Raw genomic sequence first — 23,883 nt, 5'->3', positions numbered from 1 at the left:
ATCGAAATAAAGAAAGAGACGAAATAAAGCAAATAAACTTTACAAAGTTTTTTTATTCACAATTGTTAAACAATTTGTATTGTTTTATTTGTTTATTAATTTATTTGTTTCGTTTAAATCTAAGATCGTTTGCGTTTGTTGGTTGTGTTTTTTTTTTTGTTATCATTATTTTTTAAGAGGTGGAAGTAAAAATAATTAAAAATAAATTGCTTTTGAAATTAATTAGCTAAACACCAGCACACCATCATTATTAGCATTCAAGTTATATCTCTCTCTCTGAAATTCATTAACAAACGGTTCGTGGTGTGAAATGGGATTTGAAGAATGGAACTAGAAGTTGATTGGTTTGCCGAATGAAGCAGCGATGTTAGCTTCCCTAAGAGCTTCAGAATTTGTCTATAAAGAAAAAGTAAAGAAAGGAACGTTATATGAGGGCAAAAGAAATAAATTAAAATAATAAAATTACGGGATGGGCATGACAGACACGGGCAACGTCTTCAGCCGAAGCTCCATATTCCATGGCAAGAGCAGCTTCATTAATAATTTCACCAGCGGCCTAGAAATTAACATCATACTATTTTTATTTTCTTACTCAAATCTTCCATTATTAAAAACTTACAGGTCCAATAATGTGTGTTCCCAAAATCCTATCTGTTGATTTATCAGCCAAGACTTTGACAAATCCTTCTGCTTCGTTATTGGTCTTCGCTCTCGAATTAGCCATGAATGGGAATTTGCCGACCTTGTATTCAACACCCTCTTGCTTAAGCATCTCCTCGGTCTTTCCAACCCACGCAACTTCGGGATGGGTGTACACCACACTTGGTACACAGTTGTAATCGATATGCACATGACCACCCATCATGCCCTCAGCACAAGCTGAACCCTCATCTTCGGCCTTGTGGGCCAACATAGGTCCGTGGATGACATCACCAATGGCATAGATGCTAGGCACAACAGTTTGCAATTGAGCGTTAACTGGAATCCTGCCCCTGTCATCCAAGACAATGCCAACATTCTCCAAGCCCAAGTTTGATGTGTATGGTTTGCGGCCAACACAAACTAGCAATACATCACAGGTCAGATCTTCCTTTTCGCCAGACTTAACATTCTCTACAGACACAGTGATTCCGCTGCCGGATTTGGTTGCGGCGAGCACTTTTGTTCCGAGTTTGAAGTTCATCTTTTGTTTGGTGAGCACCTTTTGGAAGGTTTTTGAGACTTCAGCATCAATACCAGCTCCTCCGATTGTATCTAAGAATTCGACGGCAGTAACTTCGGCACCAAGACGTCCCCACACAGATCCAAGTTCAAGACCAATGACACCAGCTCCAATGATTATCATCTTTTGGGGAACTTGCTTGAGTGACAAAGCTCCGGTACTGGATACAATGGTGTCTTCATCAACCTAGAAAAGGATTTTAAAGGAAAACACAAATATCTATCAATCTCAAAAAGTTCAAAAAATATATATATTTAAAATTATTAATAACAAGAACATAATCATTCAAAAATTGATCGGTTTGCCAAACGCTATTGCGATACCAGCTTCCTTCAAAGCCTCTGAATTGGTCTGAAAAATAAAATGAATCGATTGCAGTACAAACAAAATCATGAACTCAAAGCATTTCGCCTACTGGATGAGCATGACAAACTCGTGCCAAGTCTTCAGCTGTTCCCCCATATTGCATAAGAAGTGCACTTTCATTGATTAATTCCGAAGCAGACTACACAATCAACAGAAAAAAAGACACACAAATAACAAACAAATGACACTCAAGAGAAAAGATTATTCAAAATTACTGGTCCTATTATATGAACACCCAAAACTCGTTCTGTCTTCTCATCAGCATACATTTTGACAAAACCTACTGTCGAGAGGCTGGTTCTTGCTCTTGAATTAGCCATAAATGGAAATTTGCCCACTTTGAAGGCAATATTCCGCTCTTTGAGTTCTTCGTCATTGAGACCAATCCAGGCTAGTTCTGGATGTGTAAAAACAACACTCGGTACGATGCCATACTCAACATTGAAATATTGACCATTCATAGCTTCTACGGCAGCTACACCTTCTGCTTCGGCCTTATGAGCTAATTGTGCTCCGACAATACAATCACCGATAGCGTAAATATTCGGCACAACTGTTTGATAGCTTTCATTAACGGGAATTGTTCCACGTTTATCAAGTTTGATTTGAACGTTTTCTAAGCCTAAATTCTCGGTATAAGGACGACGACCGATGGCAACGAAGAGACAATCGGCTGTCAATTCTTCAATTGTACCACTTTTGACATCCTCGATTTCTACTTTAACTTCGTTATTGATTTTTTGTGCTGATTTTATTTTGGCTCCAAGTTTGAAAACCATTCCGGATTGACCGAGGAGTTTATAGAAAGCAGCGGCAATTTCACGATCGATAAATTTCCCACCGAATTGTTCACAGGGATCGATGGCTATAACTTCACTGCCCAAGCGAGCCCATATGGCCGCTACTTCAACACCAATAATTCCACAACCGACTAGAATCATTTTCTTGGGAAGTTTTTTGAGCGAAAGAGCACCAATGTTTGAAATAACAATTTCTTCATCCATCTGAAGAAGATAAACAAAATAATTATTGAAAGAAATAATATTTGTCTGGGGTTTCCAAAATAAAAAACAAAAACAAATCAAGGTGTTTTTTTTTGTCAGCTATTGAAATTCAAAAGCTCTAAAAGGGAAAAAAGATTCAGAAAACTGAAATTATACTCGAGAAACAAAATTTATATTTTTTGTTTATACCAGCACACAATTTTTAAACGCAATTCGACCATCAAGAAACTAGAGAAGGATTCAAGAGGGTTTGGGGAAAAAAAAGACTTGAGTAAAGTATTTTATATTCTTCATGTTGAGCTGATAATAAAATACTATAATAACCTATGTTTTATTATTTTCAATTAGTGACGTACAAAATATTTCCTGAAGAAGTTTTATGTGCAAAAAAAAAAAGATAACGTAGAAATCAATTGTGAATAATGTAGTTTTCAAATAAAGACATGATAACGTCAAAAATAATTGCTTCGTCATGTGTACATCCAGCGTTAGCACAGTCAGTCTATGTTCATATAAGTTAATAAGTTAACTCAGTATTAGTTGAAAGTATTATGGTAATTTGATGATATGAAAATTAATAATCAAAAAAACGATCTTTGAAGAAATATTTATTAAATTGGGACTTGGCCACTTTGAACATTCGCTTCGCTGTGAATAATCAAACTGCGAATGTTAAACCTCGTTTTTAGGAATGCTTAGACGATCTGCGGAATCTGTCCCAAAAGCCGCGCATTTGTTTGGGTTGATTTAAGTGCACAAAATAAGTGCGCAAAATTGAGTTGAAAATGTGTGATGTGTTCACACGATATGCGGAAAATCCGCACATTACCCATTCGCGGTCAAATTCAGGTTTGTGTTAATATAATTCATTGTCTGACATTGTGTTGTGTTGAATTAGTAAACTGATGAAATTAATTGAAAATGTCGAAAGAAAGTGAGCTGCTATTGCTGTTTTAGCATTTTATTCGATTGAAGAAGATGAGGAATATGAAAGTCACCAAGAATTTGGTGTGGAGCAATTAGGGTTATTAGGGGTGTGTGTGGACTGGCTTCTACATCGCCAGTCAGAAAGATTTTGCACGAAATTATTACTAGAACTGCGTGGGAGTGAACCAGAATTATATCACGTTTTCGTTCAAATGTCTGCCGATCAACTAGATCATCAATTTAGCTTAGTAAAGCCCAAATGAAAAAAAAAGAGGCTGGGATGTGACCCACATTGATAACTTCCCATCCCATCTGTCGATTTGTCTTCCTCAAAAGTTTGTAGGATTTCGTGTAGGGTTAAAAAAGTTGTTAGTTCAATTATTCTTAAAATTTTTTAAATTATCAACAATATTCAAGTTTTTGTAGATTTATTTTTTTTTATGAAAAATCTATTTGTGTCGTAAGTAAATTTGTACCAAGTTTTAGTATTCCTTTAGTTAGGTTTTTATTTTTTGTAAAAAACCTCTCAGTTAGATTTTTCATAAAATTTTACTGAATGTTTACAACAATATTTTTCAAAAGATAAAAGTAGTTTAAAGATAATATCTCGAAAGTTTTGAGATAGGTTTTCATTTGTTGTAAAAAAAACTGGTTTTTATTTTTTATAAAAAAAAACTGTCAATTAGAATTTTATCAATATTTTATCAGATGTCAAAAACGTTGCACAAAATTGTTTTGGAGATGAAATCATATTTAAGTCGAACAATTTTCGAGGTGAAAAATTTTTGTTTTTGATTTATAGAAAAACCTGTTAATTGGTTTTTTTCCAAAAATATAATTGTTTTGTATCACGTTTCATTATATAATATAAAATTTAATTCAAGTCTCTACCGTCGTTGGTTCATATAAGATATTTAGGTTTAACCAAAATGTTCATCTTGCTGCCTTATTATCTGTATAACAACATTTATTTAAAGTCGATATCTCTTCTGGTTCTTAAGCTATGGGCGACGAAAAAAACGTCGCGAACGTACGGACGTACGGAAATACGAACGTACGAACGTACGTACACACGCAAACAAAGACATCTTTCTAAAAATCTTTTATTTCGACTCTAGGGACCTTGAAACGTAGAAATGTCAAAATTTTCAGTTTGACAAATCGGACCCATTACAATATTTATTTATTTATTTCATCTACAAGCTTAAAGCTTAACAGATTACATTTCAGTCAAAAATAAATATTATAAATGTACTTAACAATAAATAACAAATACTTAATATCTTAAGAATAAATAGTATAATACATTCTTAAATTTTTCTCTGGAGAGATATAAGTCAACATAATCATAAATTTTATTGAACTCTCTAATTGACCTTGAAATTGGTTCGTTACTTCCGTAGTTCGTTCTATGTCTGGTCTCAAAAAGAAGAGATCTTTCCCTCAATGGCCTCGTTGGAGCATATATACATATAAATGAGAGTAATTCTGGACATCTTATGTGGCAGCAAAGAATATCCCGCACAAAAACAATATAGAAATTCCAACGCATTTTGTAAAATACATATCTTCTAAAGCGATTCTGAACTCTCTGTATTCTATCAGATAAATTTTTTTGACAAGGATTCCAGATAACATCCGCGTATTCCAGATTTGGCCTGACCATGGAAGTATATAATGATACAAGGGTGTATGGGTCGGAAAAATCAACGGAATTCCTTTTAATGAGCCCTACCATTGAGTTAGCTTTAGCAACAATCGCATCAACATGAAGAGAGAATGAAAATTTAGAATCAAAAAGAACACCCAAATCTTTCACTTTTATTGTTCTCTGAAGAGGCTTGGAATCAAGAGAATAGATAAACTCATAAGTAAGAATTTTTCGAGAGATGGAAATTATGAAGCACTTTTTTATATTTAGATTTAAACCGTTTAAGTTACACCAGTGAGATAAATTATCCAGATCCTTTTGCAGCTTGAGACAGTCATCTGCACAAGTTACTTTTGAAAATAATTTGAGATCATCAGCATATATAAGACATTTGCTAAAGTTAACATAGTTGACAATATCATCAATGAATAATATAAATAACAATGGGCCAAGGTGACTACCCTGAGGAACACCAGACGTACACTTGATTAATCTTGAAGTATATTCCTGAATCTTTACTTTTTGAACCCTGCCAGTTAGAAATGAAGAAATCCATTTCAGTAAGACTGAATGGATTCCAAAAGCATCTAGTTTAAGCAGCAGTATGCTGTGGTTTACCGAATCAAAAGCTTTGCTGAAATCAGTATATATAGCATCAACTTGACCTCTAATTTCGATAGCATCAACAACAAACGATGAGAAACATGTCAAGTTTGTTATAGTTGACCTACCCGAAAGAAACCCATGTTGAGCACTATTTATATGTTCTTTCACAAGAAAATCAAGTTTGTTTTTGACTAAACTTTCAAAAAGCTTCGGAATTGCGGACAACTTGCAAATCCCCCTATAGTTTTCAATATTATTTTTAGAACCCGATTTAAAAATGGGGATTAGGAAAGAAGATTTCCATTCATCTTCCTATGGGAAGTTAAAAATAGCACTAATATGCTACCAAGTATTTTCGCTTGTGAAAGACAAATATTGTCTCTTCCTTTCTTGGGTAAGGGCGACAATGACGTGATTGACATTATTTACGGAGCTCTTGTCATCGACTATCTTAAACTGAGCAGAATTGCTTCATAACCACTACTGTATGTTGTCTTTTTTTTTGTGCCGCAAATGAAGGGGACGATCGTACAAAAAAGTATACGAAGGTGTTTAGACGATATGCAAAATATGCACTCTTAAATGCGGTCTCGCACATCGTACGCAAACCATTTGCGTGCTTGTTGAGACTATCCCAAAAAGGATGTTCAAATGATATGCATCGATAGTTGCAAATGATGTCGTAAAAAAGACGTCAGAACGGCAAACGTTATCGCAAACCGCAAAGCTAGGTCTGCTCGTAGCTTTAGTAATGTTAAGCTAACAATGATAACTGAATCAATAGCAAAACCAAATTGTTATATTTGAAAATCTAAGAAAGCCGGTGTACTTCTGCGAATTCGCAGAATTAAACACAAATTAAGCTTTTTTAATGTTATCTTAAATCTATAATTATAAAATTTCCAAGTTTGAAGAAGAATTACACAAATTACACAAGCCATGATGCAATTTCGCTATAAAATGTGACTATGAACTTTTAAAGGCTTGTTGGTAAATATTTGTTTTCCAAATTTTATGATTCTTTTTGTTGTTAGTCACTTCATCTTAACACTAGGGTAAATTAGAAAATATCGAAAAAGAATATCTCGTCGCTTAAATTAGAATATGAGTGAACTAAAGTGGTAAAACTCTAAATTGCCTAATTTGTGTGTCTTTATTATATTTATTGTATATTAACATAAGGTCAATCATAGTAGCGTTGTTACAAGGCATGTTCCGACATTATAAGTGACTTTATTTGCAGTCAACTGCATACATTTTGACCAAGCCAAATAGTTTGTTTTTTAAGTGTCATAGACTTCCAACTCGGAACTTTTTTCCACTAACCTCAACCTTCAGTTGATCGATCAATTTTGTTCTTGTTGATTCCACAAGTGAATTACTCTTTCAATAGGTGACCGCATCTTTAGCTACTTCCCTCTTCATCAGCTCCCACACGTTTTTAATGGGTTCAAATCAGGGTTCAAATCAAACTCCCCAAGCAAGCTACAAGTCCGCCCCGCAAAAATCCTCGTTAACCCTCCCAGTGGGTGCCGGGCGGCAATGATCACCACAGTTGTCTTGCACGTTGTCAAGATGGGGATCAGCTAAGGTCAGGTTGAATTGCTGAAGTTTCCTACTCCTTAATAAAAGCAAGCATTAGCAATGCAATTTGATTATAGATACGGGGTCCCTAATTTCAGTGGTGGTGTGAGCGTCTTACATAATCCGTACCGAAGAATGAAAGGCTGGGGGGCAAACCAGTCGCTAACGAACTCATTCGGATGCCTTGGCAGGGTCCGTCTAATCTTCCACCTTACCCCGGTATATCGACTCTGCCGGGGCTGACCTCTTTTTTTCCGACCTACTCGTGGGGCCAACATTAAAAAAAGTTTTACGAAATGGACGAACTAGACATGACAAACGTAGAACCATCCACAGACTTGAAGGATGAACTCTTGACCTCCAGCCAGGAGTAAAAGCCAGCCGAGAAAAGGCCGTTAAGCGAAACAGATCTCAGGTAGAGATCTGCACGTCTCAGAAAAAGAGCAAGCTTGACGACCGGACAAAGCCAGTGAAAGCACCAGGGAGGAAAACTTCGACATTGGCGTTATCCAAGAACCGCGATTAAACGGCCTCAAGGTGCGAGGCCTCCAAGACAACCAATACGACCTCTTTTATAAAACCGCAGATCAAAACCAAGGTAATCCCAGAACTTGTATTTTAACTAAGAAACATTTAAAAGGTTTTTTATGTCCAAATTTTAGCACTCCCGATCTGACAGTTGTCAGATTTGAAGATAAGAATACACAGGGATTGCTGTTGGCCTCTTCTTACTCTGCTCATAATGCACAATCACCTACGGAGGAGGTGTGCAAAATCATAACCTAAGCTAACATCAAAAAGGCAAACCTTCTGATCGGAAGCGACGCAAATGCTCGGCATACCCTTTGGCGAAGTTCTGAGATCAACGAACGAGATGAGTTACTTTTTGATTTTATTATTGAAAATAATATGACCATTTGTAACAGAGGCAATACTTCCACTTTCGTCTTTCCGAGCTCGGAAAATTATGATGGATGGGAGGATGTGCTGGATGTTACTTTAGTAAACAACCGTAATTTATTAGTGGAGAATTGGAGAGTTTTCTATTTGAATTCGTTTTCAGATCACGAGTGGATTCTTTTTCAAATTAATTTCGAGTCTAAAAACCCTCCGCCTTATAGAAATCCCAAAAGAACTGACTGGACAAAATTCAGTCAAATTGCTAATTCCAAACTAAGCAACTTACCGAACCTCACTGAATCGATAGGAGACTTTGAGTCAAAGGTGAAAACCTTTGAAACTTAAGTAAAGCTTTTAGTCTCTTGCCCAGTTAAATGTAGCCGTAAAACCATTCCTTCTTGGTGGAATGAAGAATTGTCCAGTCTTAGGAAAATGACGAGGACAATTTTCAATATCTGCCACAAGCATAAGTTTTACCACCCGTATAAATTTACAAGCAAGCAGTTAAAATTTCCCCTCCGACGTAGTGTACAAATTTTGGCTACAAAGTGCACACTGGTTTTGACGTTTCAGAATCAGCTGCTTGGTAAGGACACAAGAATTCAAAATGATTGATAAGATTGAAGCCCAAAATCCAAGTTTTTGAAAAGATATTTGAATCGATATTCAATTTATACCAATTTTGATTAATGTTTTTTTTTGATTTTTATTTTTTATAAAAAAAACTGTCAATTCGATTTTTCTCATAATTTTACCAGATGTCAAAAACGTTATTTTTTGTAACATAAAATTGTTTTGAGATAAAATAATTTTCTTCTCCGTATAATTTTCGAAGTGAAAAATATTTTGGTTTTTCATTTTTTTCGATTTATAAAAAAACGTTAATAGTAATTTTTCCAAAAAAAAAATATCGCTCGTGAGATATTTAGGGTTTACCAAAATATTAACTTTTTTCAAATTGCTATGTCAAAAAAAAACACCCACGCCTTTTTCTTGAGAGCCCTTTCTTCATTATTATCTGTATAACAACATTTATTTCAAGTCCATATTTCTACTGGTTCTTGAGCTATGGACGACGAAAAAACGTCGCGAACGTACACACGCAAGCACAGACAATTCTCTAAAATTCTTTTATTTCGACTCTAGGGACCTTGAAACGTTGAGAAATGTCAAAAATTTCAATTTGACAAATCGGACCCATTACAATAACTTCCTATGTTAAGTTAAAAATCTTCGCACTATTATTAGCATGGTTTAAAAATATGTGCCTTATTTGAAAATGATTCGAAAAAATAGGGAAAACCTTAATTTTTCTAATTGGCAACCACAAACAGTTTATATTCTAATGTCCTGTGTGTTTTTTTTAAATGATTTCATTGCCAATCAACCAATCAAAAACAAATTATACAAAATATAAATAATAAATTATAACAAAAATGTATTTTCATTGACTCCCTGGAACTTTCACTGAATTTGTATACATTCTTCTCTATCTTCTGTTTTTTTAATAATCTGGAAATTTATTATTTTATATTGGAATTCTCACTCATTTTTGCCTCTACCCCAATACATTCCACATGCAAAACAAGTGGAACGAATTGTTTAGGAAGTCGTAAAAAGATGTCAGGTCGAGCGTTCCTATTCATGATAGTACTATTCAAATATACTCGTATATACAAGGCTCACATCCTTCAACGATTTCTGTCTGTGTATTTAAGACGGAACCCTAATCGACTAAAAAATCACTATTTTGAATTTACTTAATCATGAGCTGTTTGTTTATTTTTTACCGGAACTAAACTTGCGTTGACGCTTTGCTTTTATACCTTATTTTTAACTTTATCTCATTACCAAACAAAATTAAATAGGTACCATTTATTGCCCTAGAAGAAATACAATTTTTTACGTCAATTTCTTGCTCAGAAAATGCACGATCTACAAAGCAGTGGCCTTGTGAAAATGTTTGCTAAATGTGTACTGCATTTTTTGGCAACTTTCCAAATATTATTTCATTCAGAAAAAAAATCGATTCATTTGCAATTAACAGTAATATAAGCTTCCTCAAGGGTTTTGCTAAACTTACCTCAATTCCAGGGAATGGTGTAACAACGGATCCAGTAGCGATCATGATGTTCTTTGTGTTGATTGTCTCCTTGCTGCCATCGTCTTTTGTGACTTCAACAGTATTTGGCGAAGTAATGGTACCAACCCCAGTCAGCTGTGTAACCTTGTTCTTCTTGAAGAGCTGTGAAATTCCTCCAGTCAACGATTTCACAACATTACTCTTCATCGACATCAGCTTCTCCAAATCCAACTCAACTCCACTGACATTGATTCCACGTTCGGCCAAATGACCCCGTGCTGCCATCTCATAGAGGTAGGAGTTGTTTAGCAGAGCTTTGGATGGAATGCAACCGACATTCAAGCAGGTGCCACCCAAGGTTGGGTATTTTTCGATGTTAACAGTCTGATAACACATATAAATAATATAAGATCTGACTTGATTGAGAGAGTGCGTGGCTGCCTACCTTCATTCCCAATTGAGCTGCTTTGATGGAAGCAACATATCCACCGGGTCCGGAACCAATGACAACCAAATCAGCATCATGGGTGGTGGAGTAGAAGCGACCATTCAATGCTCCAAGAATGGCTCCATTCGATTTCAATGGGACCTAACAATTACAAACAAAATAAAATCAATAAACCTAGAAAGCTTTTATCATTTCATTTGGTCAAATGATAAGAACGAAACTTCAAGGTTATGTTTCATGGACAAACCCACCGCAATCAGATGGTTAAAATAAACAATTAACTTGACTAATCTTCCCTCCTGCTGATCTAATTTAGATAAATTATCAAATTAAATCAATATTCTTCACAAAATTTATGTAAAAATCAAGTTAAACGAGGTTATTGGGATTGCATAATCCCTACAAAAAAATTCAATTTCCTGGGGGGACAGTCTATCTTTAAATTTCAATTCAGAACTCACCTTGCTCGCAAGGGATATGACATTACGTAGACTGCACTGCATTTTTTGGGGGAATTGTTTTTATTACTCAAATAACAATTCGTGTACAATTAATTTCGTGTTCTTTTTTATCTTTCTTGAAAAACACGCGAAACAAATCGAATTGAATCGCCTCCCAAAAAAAAACTTCAAATACTAGAAAGAAAAATTTCGGTGGAGTACGAAATTCACCAGTATTTCTTTTTTCACCAATGACGTTTTACTTGCAAAAAGAAAAAACTATAATAATATATATATTTATATATTTAAATCGAATGACGTTTGTTGAATAGGTTACTAGAAGTGGTTTTCATAATTTATTTTTGGGACGTGTTGAGAGAAAATCGAATGGAATTCTGTAGAATCATTGTTGATTTATGGTGAAGTTACATTGTGTAGGTATTATGGTAGATTTTCATTTCAAATTTTGGCAGGAAACAAAAGGATTTAATAGTAATGTTGGGATGACATGTATCTGCAATTTGTTTCTGTAAAAAAAAAAGATTTGTTAGTTAAGGACAGAATTAAATTTGATAAATTATAATGTAGGAAATCGTCATGAAAACGGGTTATAGGAAGTGCCATAATGCTCATCAGGATTCTTTTACACATTTATTTTCTAAATACATATATCCCACTGTACTGCCCTTTATAATTCTAGATGTTGATGCATGCAAATACGTCATAATAATTCATAAAATCTTCAGATCAATAAAGAAATTGAATTTTCTCGGTACTCTTTCATTTGACATGAAAAATGTTGGCATCGTGACCTAATTTGTTTAAATAAAAGGTAATAACCAGTTGTACCGTATTGAGGTAGCACTTTTGGCTCAGAAAGCCGAAAAAAGTGATATATTGCATAGTTGAATCTATAGAAAGCAGTCTGAAATGAGACTACGCTATTGGGTAGATTAAAAATCCCTCACACCATTGCTCTGGGTCGGTCTGGAGAAATTTGTTGGGTGAGACCATATGTAGTTTGCAGAGGACTGTATTGCCACATTAAGTAAGTAAATAAGTAATTAACCTGTTATGAATTTTTTGTTCTAAATGTAATCTACCCCTATTATAATTTGTTGTTCTAAATGTAAGCTACTCCTCAATGTTCGAAACGTCAAACATCATCGATTCATGTTCGAATAGTAAAACGTAATCGACGATTGTTTGACATTTGGGACAGACAGTATCCCCTCCTTTTACACATTCTTATTCTTCTTTTAAAACGAGACTAGACACGCCAAAAATTGTTAAAGAGATAAAAATTCAATTAAAAAAATTAAAAATAAACCTAAACCAAAAGAAATATCGTTTTAATAAACCTTCATTTTCCTTTTTTTAAGTAAAGGGAGTTTTTACATGTGGTTTTTATTCAGGCAATACTTTGTATGGAATTGGTCTTTTTGACAGCTGTCATTTGATTTATGCTCGCTTTATTTTTGCAATTTCATAATACATAGACGTACTCCTGAACAGTGTTTGCAAATCGTTCAAATTTATTACCAAGGTTTGGTTTGCACAACGCATTGCACGCTGCCTCCAATATTCGGTCACCTAGCAAAGTAAAGACGCTATATCTGTTGTGGAGCAGAGTATCAAAAAAAGAACCCAATGAGTTCAACTTTATGGAAGATTTAGCTGAAGGATCTTTATTTTCGGACTTAAAAATCAATTTCGTTCATGAATTAAATGACCTGATATCTCACATATCACATCGTGGGCTTGTGGCGAGGTACGTTTTAACATCGCTGGACTATATTTTGTGGTATTATGTGAAGTCGTTAACTTACTTACTTACGCAATTCCAGCCAGCTCAGTCTGCAGTTTCACACCCCAAGCTGGTTGATGTCCTCTCCTACTTACGTGTGCCATCTTAGTCAAAGTCTTCCTCTACTGCACCGTCCCTGGGGATAGGATATCAAAACTTTTCTGGGCTGGAGCGTTAATGCTTTACATGACCCAGCTATACAAGTCGTTGGATCTTAATTCTTTTAACTTAGTCAGTGTCGTGTTACAGCCCGTACAGTTCGTCGTTATATCTTCTCCTCCACACTCCATCTATGCATACAGGAACAAGAATCATTTGAAGAATTTTTCTCTCGAAGCATCCATAGCGCTCTCATCTTTCTTTGGCAGGGTGCAGGCCAAAGCGCCATAAATGAGAACCGGGATGATAAATGTCTTACAGATGGTGATTTAGATGCTCGACAGAGGACTTATTTGTCTTCTAAGTCCAAAGAAGCAGCGATTTCCAAAAGTTATTCTTCGTTTGATTTCAGCGCTGGTGTAGTTTTCTAAATTTACAGCGTTGCCTAGGAAGACAAAGTTCTTAGTTTCCTCAAAGTTATAGCTGTCTATGCTGACGTTTTGTCCCAGACATCGAAGTTTAATGTATTTTTTGATGACAACATATAATTTGTGTTTTTTGGCACCAAATGCATAGGTTAGATCTTTCCCGACCTTGATAGAGCGTGAATTCTCCATCGTAATTCCGCACAAACGGATAAGTTTGACAGAAATCCCAAATGTCAAAACTAGACATTGCTCTGCCAAGCTCTTCCCTATAGATGCTGTCATACGTGGCTTTAAAATCGATAAAGAGATGATGGATATCGATTTGAAGTTCCTGTGTTTTTCCCAATGTCTGCGGTAATTAGAAAATTTGGTCAATGGTGGACTTTCCTGGTCTAAAGCCACGATGATAAGGATTTATCAGGTTGTTGACATGAGAAAAAAAAGTAATTGGGTGGCACAACAGTCCGTTGAGAACAATGCCTAGTGACTTACAACTCTCAACCATTCCTGCGTGCGAGTACTGTTGTCAGGGATCGAGGACACTTACAGTTTTACAGATCCGAACGGCTTATTTGAGAAAACACTTCTTCATGACAAGAATTGCTCTTGCGGAATTTGTCAATTCCTCGAAAGAGGCAGTACCCGTGAAAAAACTTTAGATGGCACATGCAGGGATCAAACCCAACACCTCTGGCATGAAAGTCCAACGCACTAACCATCAGGCCACCGGTACTTCTTTTTGACATAATACGTTCACAAAATTCGGCAGAAAGGATCTTATATGCGATGTTCAGGAGACTAATGCCTCTTTAAAATCACTCCAAAACCATGGAGAAATATACTTACGTAGATATATTTCTCTATGTTTAAAACTGAGATTGACAACTCGGAAGAGATTATTCGGTGAAATATTGATGAAATACGGAAACTATAACTGCAAAAATTGGTCGGGAATCTGAAATTTACCCAAAATAATTTAAAAAACGATTTATTATAATTAAACTTAATTTTTGGCCATAAAATTTAATTAAATACGTTTTATCTTTAAAACTACACGTCTAAGAAAAATACATTTTATATGGAAACCTCAAAGCAAATCAATGTAAACACCGCCGCCAACTGTCAATTTCATGAAACTGCACCCATTGTGTTCCCATCCTTAGGTGTAATTATGCCATAATTCATAATATCCCCTAATTTGGGAATTTCTTCACTAACTTCACCAATCACCAACAAATTTGACAGCTTTTTTTCTCCACCACCATCTCTACCATCTGTCACATCAGTTTCAAGATGGCGTTAATGCTGAAAAGTTCCCCAGTAGTGGAAGTCTAGCAAAAATTTTAATTTGCATTAAAATTTCTTTAATAGTCATTATTCAAAATCAAAACAATAAATTTCCATTGAATAAAACTCAATAATTTGCTTACGGATAATTTCACCCACCCGTTTAAGGTGTTGGCGTTAAGGGAATTAAATTTCCAATTCTCTCGCTTGCCCTGAAACGCAAAAGGGGAGAAAGAAAGAAAAAAGAAAAAGATTTACTTTTTAGTGAAAATTCCATAATTCTTTCCACACATCTTCTTTTATTCTTTTTGTTTGAATCGCAATCGTACCTTGAGAAAGAAAAGGTCTCGAATCGAAAAGAACCAAAAATAATGATGAACTACGGGAATGTAATGATGGGCGATCAGTTCCGTAAAATGGAACCGTTTAGCCCGAAATCATCGCCGCGCGGTGGTCGGTCGCCAGTTGTTTCACGGCAGGATTCGTCGGGAACTCTGAAGACGACCATTTCGCTGGGGAAGAATCCATCGATTGTTCATAGTGGACCATTTTATTCGATGAAAGAACCACCAGGTACTTGTTCGCTGTTTCTCTTGGAATTCACTTGTTGTTTATCTGACCTTTTCTACTCTTCTTTTTTTTCAAGGAAAGGGTGAATTGACTGGAGATAAAGACCTAATGACTGAGTATGGACTTCATCACACTCTGACCAAATTCAAGGATAAGAAAGTTAAAGAGTCTCTATCGTCGTTTTTGCCAAATCTTCCTGGAATCTTTGATGGGATGAACAATTTGGTAAGAAAGAGATGAGCTGGCATTTCTTAAGTTTCACTGTGTCAAAGCCTGTTTTTGGAGCCATTTAAGATAGGTTTTTCGTTGAGCTCTTCAAAATGTGTACCTGTTCCGCATTCTAAATTTAAATACTTCGAATTTGAGCTTTGTTCTATCTACCACCCCCTTCTGTGGCATAAAAAACATGCATCTATTTATTCATGTTAATTTTTAATGTACAGGAAAACAGCACATTGCGCAGCATAATGGAAAAACCACCCATTGTGGGCAAGGAACTACTCCCATTGACGAGCGTCCAACTGGCAGGTTTCCGTTTGCACACTGGTCCAGTAAGTTTCCAAACACTCCTCCGTCCTCCTTCATCAAATCATCAAAAGCCAAAGGCAATTATCACTAAAAAACACAACAATTTTTCCTTTATTTGTAGCTTCCTGAACAATATCGAGCATTGAATACAACACCCCAAAGGAAACATAAGAATAAACACAAAAAGCATAAGCACAAGGATGGTGCTGTTCCACCAGAGAATTCTCTCATGGGTAATAGCCTCATACAAACTGAGTTAATTTTTGTTTCCAACAACAATTTGTTTTTGTTGTTTTTATAGATTCAGCCGGATTGGAAACTTATGAAAAGAAACATAAAAAACAAAAACGTCACGAAGACGACAAAGAACGCAAAAAACGAAAAAAGGAAAAGAAACGCAAGAAGCAACGTCACAGTCCAGAACCACCAAATGGCAACAATGGTGGTGTACTCATAACAAATCAAACCCCATTGTTTTAACATCCAAAACGCAAACACACAAGATCACAATGTGTCTCTTTCTTTTAGGAAAAAAACAAAAAAAAAATATTGAATTAGATTTTTTTAATTTAACTTTTCTTTTTATTTCTTTTGGGAATTCTATTCCTCAACCTTTTCTATCTTCCTCATAAAACAAAACAAAAACAAAAAACGACTATGTTTAACGCTCCATGTTTTCCATATTTCCATAAAACAACAACAAAGATGAAATCAAAAGAGTTTAAGTTAAATTAGATTTAATAACAACAATTAAAAAAAAAAAATCATCAAATAGAAAAAACAACACAAAACAAAATAAAAAGAATGCAATAAAAGAGCATAATTTTTTAGAGTTTGTTAGGCTTGGTTTAGTAGAATAATAGTTATGTATTAAAACTTATATTATTATAATTTTAATTAGAATCTAAGTTGTATAAAAAAAAAGAAAAATTAGTAAACAGAATATTCATAAAATATTAAAAATACATACATTACATATATCTGTATTGAGCATGCAATTTTCGTTGGCCTTTTTATTTCTTAATGTTATTTGTTTCAGGTTGAAGGTAGCGCCTTAGGGTGACTTACAGACCACATAAAGAAAACCCAGTTGCGAAGCACCAACAATCCTCGGATACGGACGGATTTACTGTTGACAATCCACGTAAACGAATTAAGGACAACGAACTTTGCGTATGAATGTGGAATGAAAGGTCCCTTAATAGAGCACGAGCAGCCGAAGAATTATCGGAGGCCCTAGACTAGACCCATCCAGGAAATATTAAGAGCCGGGCAAAAAGAGGATGAAAAACTGTGATATTTACTATGGTGACTGCTACCACAACACCAACAGCGCTTATTTGGTTGCGGCTTCGTCATTGGGGCCAGACTTAGGCAGAGCTATAGGTGCACCAACGAGCGCCTCATGACCATACGCATCAAGGCTAAATTCGGCAACATTACCGTGATATGCGCGCACGCACCCACAGAAGAGAAAGACGACAACACCAAAGATATGTTCTTCGAGCTTCTACACAAAACATATGAGCAGTGCCCTAGCTATATTAAAATAGTCCTGGGCGATTTTAATGCCAAGCTAGGAAGGGACGACATCTTTGGTGGAATAATCGGGAAGAACAGCCTGCACGACAACACTTCCTACAACGGATTCAGGCTCATAGATTTTGCTGCGGGGTGAAACGTCATGATAGACAGTACGCGTTTTCCACACTTTAGAGTTTCCCAGATCAATCTACCGTCAACTAGATTGACCATATTGCGATCGACGCCAGACACGCTTCCAGCATCATGCATGTCCGAACTTTCCGAGGAGCTAACATCGACTCGGACCACTACCTCGTTGTAGCCAAGGTAGCACTTCGGGTTTTCAGACCCAAGGCAAAGCTGGGAGATGCTGGAAGAGAATACAACGTCTAACGGCTACAATAGCAAAAGATCGCCAAATCCTTTTCGGACCGAGTTACAAGTAACCCCTCTCGAAGTTCTCTGCCGTCAACTCAATATATCGAAAACCAGTGGCATTATTGCCAAGATGCAATCAGAGAAGACGCCTCTGATGTGCTGGGTTTCAAACAGCCACCAACTAAAATATCAAATATCAACAAGGAACCCCTGGTTTGATGAGGAATGTCGGCAGGCAAATGCAGTCAAACAACAGGCACGCAAAGCGGCGCTGCATAAAAGGACGAGAGCTGCTCATGAGCTCTATGAGCAGAAGAGGCGAGAGGAACGCCGACTTCTCAGAAGGAAAAAGAGGGCATGAGAAGTGTGCGGTCGAAGATGTTAAGAGGTTTAAAAGCAGGAATGAAGTTGGAAAGTTTTATGAACAGGTGAAACGAAATTTACGAACATAAACCTAAAACCGCTGTCAGGCAGGATGATCCATTCAACATAGACGACGAAAGCCAACAATCCCGTCCTCCCGACTTAGACGAAGTAAAGATTGCCATATCTAAGCTGAAGTCTAATAAAGCCGCTCGAGTGGATGGCTTGAATGCCGAGCTCTTTAAAGCAGCTGGAGATAAGTTGGTTAGGAGCATGCACCAACTTATCTGTAAGATATATTCGGAAGAAAGCATGCCCGATGAATGGAACCTCAGTATTGTTTGCCCGATCCTGAAAACAGTCTACTTAACATCTCCTATAAAATCTTCTCTGCCGTAATATGTGAACGCTAAAGCCCATCGTCAACAACCTGATAGGTCCTTATCAGTGTGGTTTTAGACCGGGAAAGTCCACAGTAGATCAAATATTCAAACATTACGGCAGATCCTGGAAAAAACCCAAGAACATCAAATCGACACCCACCATCTTTTCATCGATTTCAATTCCGCATATAACACCATATACAGGGACGAGCTGTATAGAGCCACGTCTAGTTTTGGCATCCCTGCCAAACTCGTCCGTTTGTGCAGGATGACCATGGAGAATTCAAAAAGATTGGGCTGTCATACGATTTTTTAACATCGTACTTGAAGGAATATTGCAGAGCTCAAACGTCAACATTAGAGGCACTTTCTTTCAAAAGTCTGTCCAATTACTAGCATATGCTCATGACATTGACATAATCGGAAGACCGCAGACCAAGAAGGGACCTACAACACCGACGTCTTGGTCAAAACGTCACCATCGACAGAAGTAACTTTTTGAGGTAGTCAAGGACTTCGTCTACCCAGGCTCCGCTGTAAACGCAGAAAACAACACCAACGCTGAGATCAAACGCAGAATAACTCTTGCTAACCGCTGTTTCTTTGGACTAAGAAAGCAATTGAGTGGTAAAGTCCTCTCTCGAGGGACCAAAGTGTTGCTATATAAGACCCTTATCATCCCCGTCTTGGTATACGGTGCAGAAGCATGGACTATGACAAAAGCGGATGAATGCACCTTGGGTCGTTTCGAGAGAAAAGTTCTTCGTGTGATCTACGGTCCCGTATGCATCGAAGGGGAGTGGAGGAGAAGATGGAACGACGAGCTGTACAGGCTGTACAGCGACGTAGACCTAGCCAGAAGGGTAAAAGTCCACTGACTAAGATGGCTGGGTCACGTAGAGCGCATGGAAGCCAATGCTCCGGCCCGGAAAGTCTTCGAATCCACGCCCAAGACAGCGCAGTAAAGGAAGACCGCGGATTAGGTGGGGCGCACAAGTGGAAGGTGACCTCACCCAACTTGGAGCGCGAAACTGGAGACGTCTAGCTAGGGACCGAGCTAGATGGAGAAGTTTGTTGGTTGATGCCCTAGTTCATACAGGATTGTAGCGCCACCTTAAGTATGTAAGTAAGAAGAGGATTGAAACTTCCTACAAGAAAAAAGGATTGGATTCCACTTAGGAAGTTCTGAGTGTTTTTATTTTAAACTTACCTATTTTGTTATAGATCGCTTGAATCTTTTCACTTGATAAGTCTTTTGGAGTATTTGAAAAGCCAACTCGATGGCTCTTTGACCACTTTGGTAATTTATATTGATAAGACTTCATTTCCTTTTTAGAAGTTGTAATATATGCAATATTTTGTGATGTTGTTGCATTTTCTGAATCATTTGGCTCACATTGCGGATAATCTAATAAGCATTCGAGCTCTAATACACCGGCTAGTTCATTTGGCAATATGTTCACGTCTTCCAATAATTGGACGTTATCATCAATTTCTTCATGGTCACTCAAAACATCATTTTTTGGAGGCAAAATAATCACGTTTGTTTCAATAGCTTTATCTACTTTCTGGTTCAATTCATCATCTTCATCTGAACTAGGATTCATTAACAAATCTTCTAGTTCTTTAGCCGACAAAAACCTCTGGCCGTACGTAAGAGTTTTTTTTTAAACTTTAAAACGCAGATATTTATATAAAGACACTTGTTTGCACAACTGACAATTTGTACGTAATTAGTGAAGTTTAGAACGAGTCACACGTACTTATATACCCGAAAAAATTATTTTCAACATTATGGATTTTTTAATATGCAGCCTGTTTTTTATACCTGGTTATAATGTAAATACAAAAAGTGTACTAAATCTAAGGGAATGGGAAATGGGTTTTCCAACAAAAAAAAGTTTGAAAATATTATCTAAAAATTTTCAAAATTGTAAATTTGGAGATATTAAAAATGCCAGATATAATTTAACAAACGTCCAATATTAGTTTTAAAACGCTATAAAAAATGTACCAATTAAGTCCTTTGGAGACCAAACGTGAGACGATGCGTTTTCGGGTTAAAATGCGACCCAAAGCGATTCTAATCTTTTATTAATTCTAAACAGAAATCAATTGGGATTGCCAACTCTATGAATTTTAAAGGTGAAGAATCTACTGAGGTAAGTAAGACACTTGAACTCAGTATTTTGAATCCGTATACTCTAACGCTAAGGGATATGCTTTCATTCCTTCTAATGATCAGCCCAAAGTGGATATTGGGTCCATACAGCTTAATTCTGCTGATTTTTTAGAAGGATTACAAAGTCTCAAACCCAACGCTAAAACTCGTGTGGATGGCAATCCTGCGATTGTCTTAAGACGATGCTTTAATTCTCTTTGCCTATCTCTGCTTATTATTTTTAACCATTCTTTGTCTTATGGAATATTTCTGGACGAATGGAAATCACCTTTCTTGAATCCAATTTTTAAATCGGGCTCTAAAAACAACGTTGAAAACTATAAGGGAATTTGTAAGTTATCTGCCATTCATAAGCTTTTTGAAAGTTCAATTAAAATAAAACTTGATTTACTTGTGAAGGAACATGTTAGTAGTGCCCAACCCGGATTTATTTCTGAAAGATCGACCGTTACTAATTTAGCTTGTTTTTCTTCTTTCGTGGTTGAATCTATGGAAACCCAAAGCCAAGTTGATGCTATTTATACTGACTTCAGCAAAGGCATCGATTCTGTATGTCACAATATATTGGTTTGTAAGCTTGAAGTCTACTTCAGTGGATCGGCTCATTCCTAATTGGTAGAGTGCAAGAAGTAAAAACAGAGGAATATACTTCAAGACGTATTAGATGTACGTCAGGTGTCCCTCAAGGTAGTCATCTTGGTCCTTTGTTATTTATAATATTTATTGATGATATTGTCAACCATATTAATTTTAGCCAATGTTTAATATATGCTGATCACCTCAAACTATTTTTGAAAGTAACAAGCGACTACGACTGCATTAAACTTCAAATGGATTTAGATAACTTATCCTGTTGTAAGTCAAACAGCCTAACCCTTAACGTTAAAAAATGCGTTGTTAGAAATAACAAAGAAGAAGAAACATTTTATTTACGAGCTTCCTTATTCTCTAGGATCCAGCCACCTTCAAAGAACTTTTCAGACGGAAAAAGAGACAGCATGAGAAGCGTGCGGTCGGAGATGTTAAAAGGTTCAAAGGCAGGAATGAAGTTCAAAAGTTTTATAAGTAGGTGAAACGAAATTCCCAAGTATAAAAACCTCTAACCGAAGGCTGCAAAGATGAGTGGAAACATCATAGCAGTCAATGCTGAGGATATGCAAGGACCTCTTCTGCAGACTGTATAATGTCGAACACGATCCGAATTCCGCTGTCAGGGAGAATGATCCATTCAACGTAGAAGACGAAAGCCAACAATCCCGTCCTCCCGACTTTTACGTAGTAAAAATTGCCATGTCTGAGCTGAAGTCTAACAAATCTACTGGAGCAGATGGCTCGAATGCCGAGCTCTTCAAAGCCGCTGGAGATAATTTGGTTAGGAGCATGCACCAACATATGTATCTGTAAGATGTAGTCGGAGGAAAGCATGCCCTGTGAATAGAACCTTAGTATTGTTTGCCCAATTCTGAAAAAAGGAGATAAGTCCTTATCAGTGTGGTTTTAGACCAGACAGTCGATCATATGTATATTCACATTGCGACAGGTCCTGGGAAAATCCAAAGAACATCAAATCGACACCCACAATCTTTTTATCTTCTTTTCTAAACGGTTTTTAAATCCCCATTGGACAATGCTGTCAAGATCGCAATTTAATGAGCTTATCGTATGCTACCATTGATAGTCCACATCCAAAGGACAAGGATGAGAATCTAAAAACGAATATGGAAAGCTGGGGGCACTTTCATCTGCGAAACAATTTAGTGAGTTAGAAGTTTCAGACAAAAGATCATTTATAAAAATAAGAAAGAGTGTCGGAGACAAAACGCATCCCTGGGGCACACCAACGTTTATTTTGTTTATATCAGTTTTAAACCCTTCCAATATTAATTGAATTGAGCAACCGTCCAAAAGGTAATTTCTGAGCAAGTCAGACGGTGGAAAGAACACTTTTCCTCTATCTTCACGCTTCCAAAAAAGGAAATCTTACATAGTGCGAAAACTGGACAGGAATTTTCTTTCTACCAGACGTTGAAAGCAAAAATTATACTGGAAATTAGAGAACACATTTAGGCCACACTCAATGCCGAACAAGCAGGATTCCGATCTGGATCCTCCTGTATTGATCACATTAACACCCTGCGGATAATTATTGAACAGTGCGATGAATATCGATCACCATTTCAACAACGTTTGCTTACTCTGCCATAGGATCATGGATCTCCATCAAATGACAGCAAGTGTGGAGAGAGAAGCAGAAGTTGTGGGGCTGAATATTAATTCTGGCAAAACAAAAATGATCAGCCTCGGAACTCGACCATCCCATCAAATAAATATCATTTCGCAACCGGTGGGAAAAGTGGAGAGCCTTCAATACCTTGGAAGCATCATTTACATCTAAGGCGGAAACGAACAAGACGTCATCTGCCGCATCGGCAAAGCAAAAGCGGCGTTCGGTATGCTGTCAAACATTTGGAGGAATAACTCTATCAGCTTAAGAACAATGCTACGACTGTTTCGCACAAATGTCGAATCTGTGCTTTTTTATGGGTGTAGCACTTGGAAGATTACTTGAGCCATAACAAGAAAGCTGCAAACCTTCGTGAACAGATGTCTTCGTAGCACAGAAACTATCAGGGCCAACGGATTTTTGAATGTAAAGATCTTTAAGTACTCTCTCAACTGTACGTTCCATAGAATCGTTTACGCTTTCAAGTACATGAGGAGTCATTTCACTCATTGGCAGCATTGAACTTACTGACAAAACTGTGCTGCATACAAGTTGCCTTTATCAATCGAGCTTAAAATGAAAAACTTAAACAATAGTTCAGTAAAATAATACGAACAACGTTTGAGGAATATTATAGCAAATTTTATACTCGACAGTTTACCAAAAAGGTTTTCGCGACCTTAAACGGTGCACGAGTTACGACGCAGACAATATCCCCAGGTGAAACCGTAATATACAGGACTATAGAATCTGTAACAAATTTTAAAGTGCCCAAAACACTTAAAAATTGATTCCAAAATATGAATGAAACCGTTTCCAGAATAGTTCTTAACCGCCATATTTCCATAAATTCCCAATTCGGTTGAGAAGACCCAAAGG

The 23,883-nt window shown here is 36.7% G+C and overlaps 2 protein-coding genes across 3 annotated transcripts; one reads left to right on the top strand and one right to left on the bottom strand.

The window, feature by feature from the left end:
* Positions 1 to 24: 24 nt before the first annotated feature.
* On the bottom strand, positions 25 to 11,508 carry LOC129954258 (dihydrolipoyl dehydrogenase, mitochondrial). Of its 2 annotated transcripts, none has more exons than XM_056068046.1 (6): positions 11,253 to 11,494; positions 10,789 to 10,932; positions 10,344 to 10,727; positions 620 to 1,408; positions 467 to 556; positions 25 to 396 (listed from the first exon to the last, which is right to left on the bottom strand). In XM_056068046.1, the coding sequence occupies exons 1-6, from the start codon at positions 11,292 to 11,294 to the stop codon at positions 331 to 333; spliced, it is 1,515 nt and encodes a 504-aa protein (XP_055924021.1). In that variant the 5' UTR covers positions 11,295 to 11,494; the 3' UTR covers positions 25 to 330. The 2 variants fall into 2 exon arrangements, with proteins under 2 accessions (XP_055924021.1, XP_055924022.1); XM_056068047.1 differs by lacking the exons at positions 25 to 396; positions 467 to 556; positions 620 to 1,408 and adding exons at positions 1,443 to 1,573; positions 1,638 to 1,727; positions 1,804 to 2,592 and having other exon boundaries at positions 11,253 to 11,508.
* A 3,338-nt stretch (positions 11,509 to 14,846) lies between these two features.
* Positions 14,847 to 16,948, top strand: LOC129942088 (mediator of RNA polymerase II transcription subunit 19). Its single transcript, XM_056050886.1, has 5 exons — positions 14,847 to 15,425; positions 15,499 to 15,647; positions 15,866 to 15,973; positions 16,072 to 16,183; positions 16,252 to 16,948. The coding sequence occupies exons 1-5, from the start codon at positions 15,224 to 15,226 to the stop codon at positions 16,428 to 16,430; spliced, it is 750 nt and encodes a 249-aa protein (XP_055906861.1). The 5' UTR covers positions 14,847 to 15,223; the 3' UTR covers positions 16,431 to 16,948.
* The last annotated feature ends 6,935 nt before the right edge of the window (positions 16,949 to 23,883 follow it).

This window comes from Eupeodes corollae, chromosome 1 (assembly GCF_945859685.1).
Source record: "Eupeodes corollae chromosome 1, idEupCoro1.1, whole genome shotgun sequence".
NCBI lineage: Eukaryota > Metazoa > Arthropoda > Insecta > Diptera > Syrphidae > Eupeodes > Eupeodes corollae.
The sequence above is the reverse complement of the archived record's forward strand: the minus strand, read 5'-3'. Positions and strand labels throughout refer to the sequence as shown.

Coding starts and splice junctions, on each gene's coding strand:
- LOC129954258 (XM_056068047.1), bottom strand. CDS start 11,294: ATGCAGTGCAGTCTACGTAATGTCATATCCCTTGCGAGCAAG. Junction 10,933..11,252: donor TCATATCCCTTGCGAGCAAG/GTGAGTTCTGAA, acceptor TGTAATTGTTAG/GTCCCATTGAAATCGAATGG. Junction 1,574..1,637: donor GAGTTTGTCATGCTCATCCA/GTAGGCGAAATG, acceptor TTTATTTTTCAG/ACCAATTCAGAGGCTTTGAA.
- LOC129942088 (XM_056050886.1), top strand. CDS start 15,224: ATGATGAACTACGGGAATGTAATGATGGGCGATCAGTTCCGTAAAATG. Junction 15,974..16,071: donor TCCGTTTGCACACTGGTCCA/GTAAGTTTCCAA, acceptor CTTTATTTGTAG/CTTCCTGAACAATATCGAGC. Junction 16,184..16,251: donor ACCAGAGAATTCTCTCATGG/GTAATAGCCTCA, acceptor TTGTTTTTATAG/ATTCAGCCGGATTGGAAACT.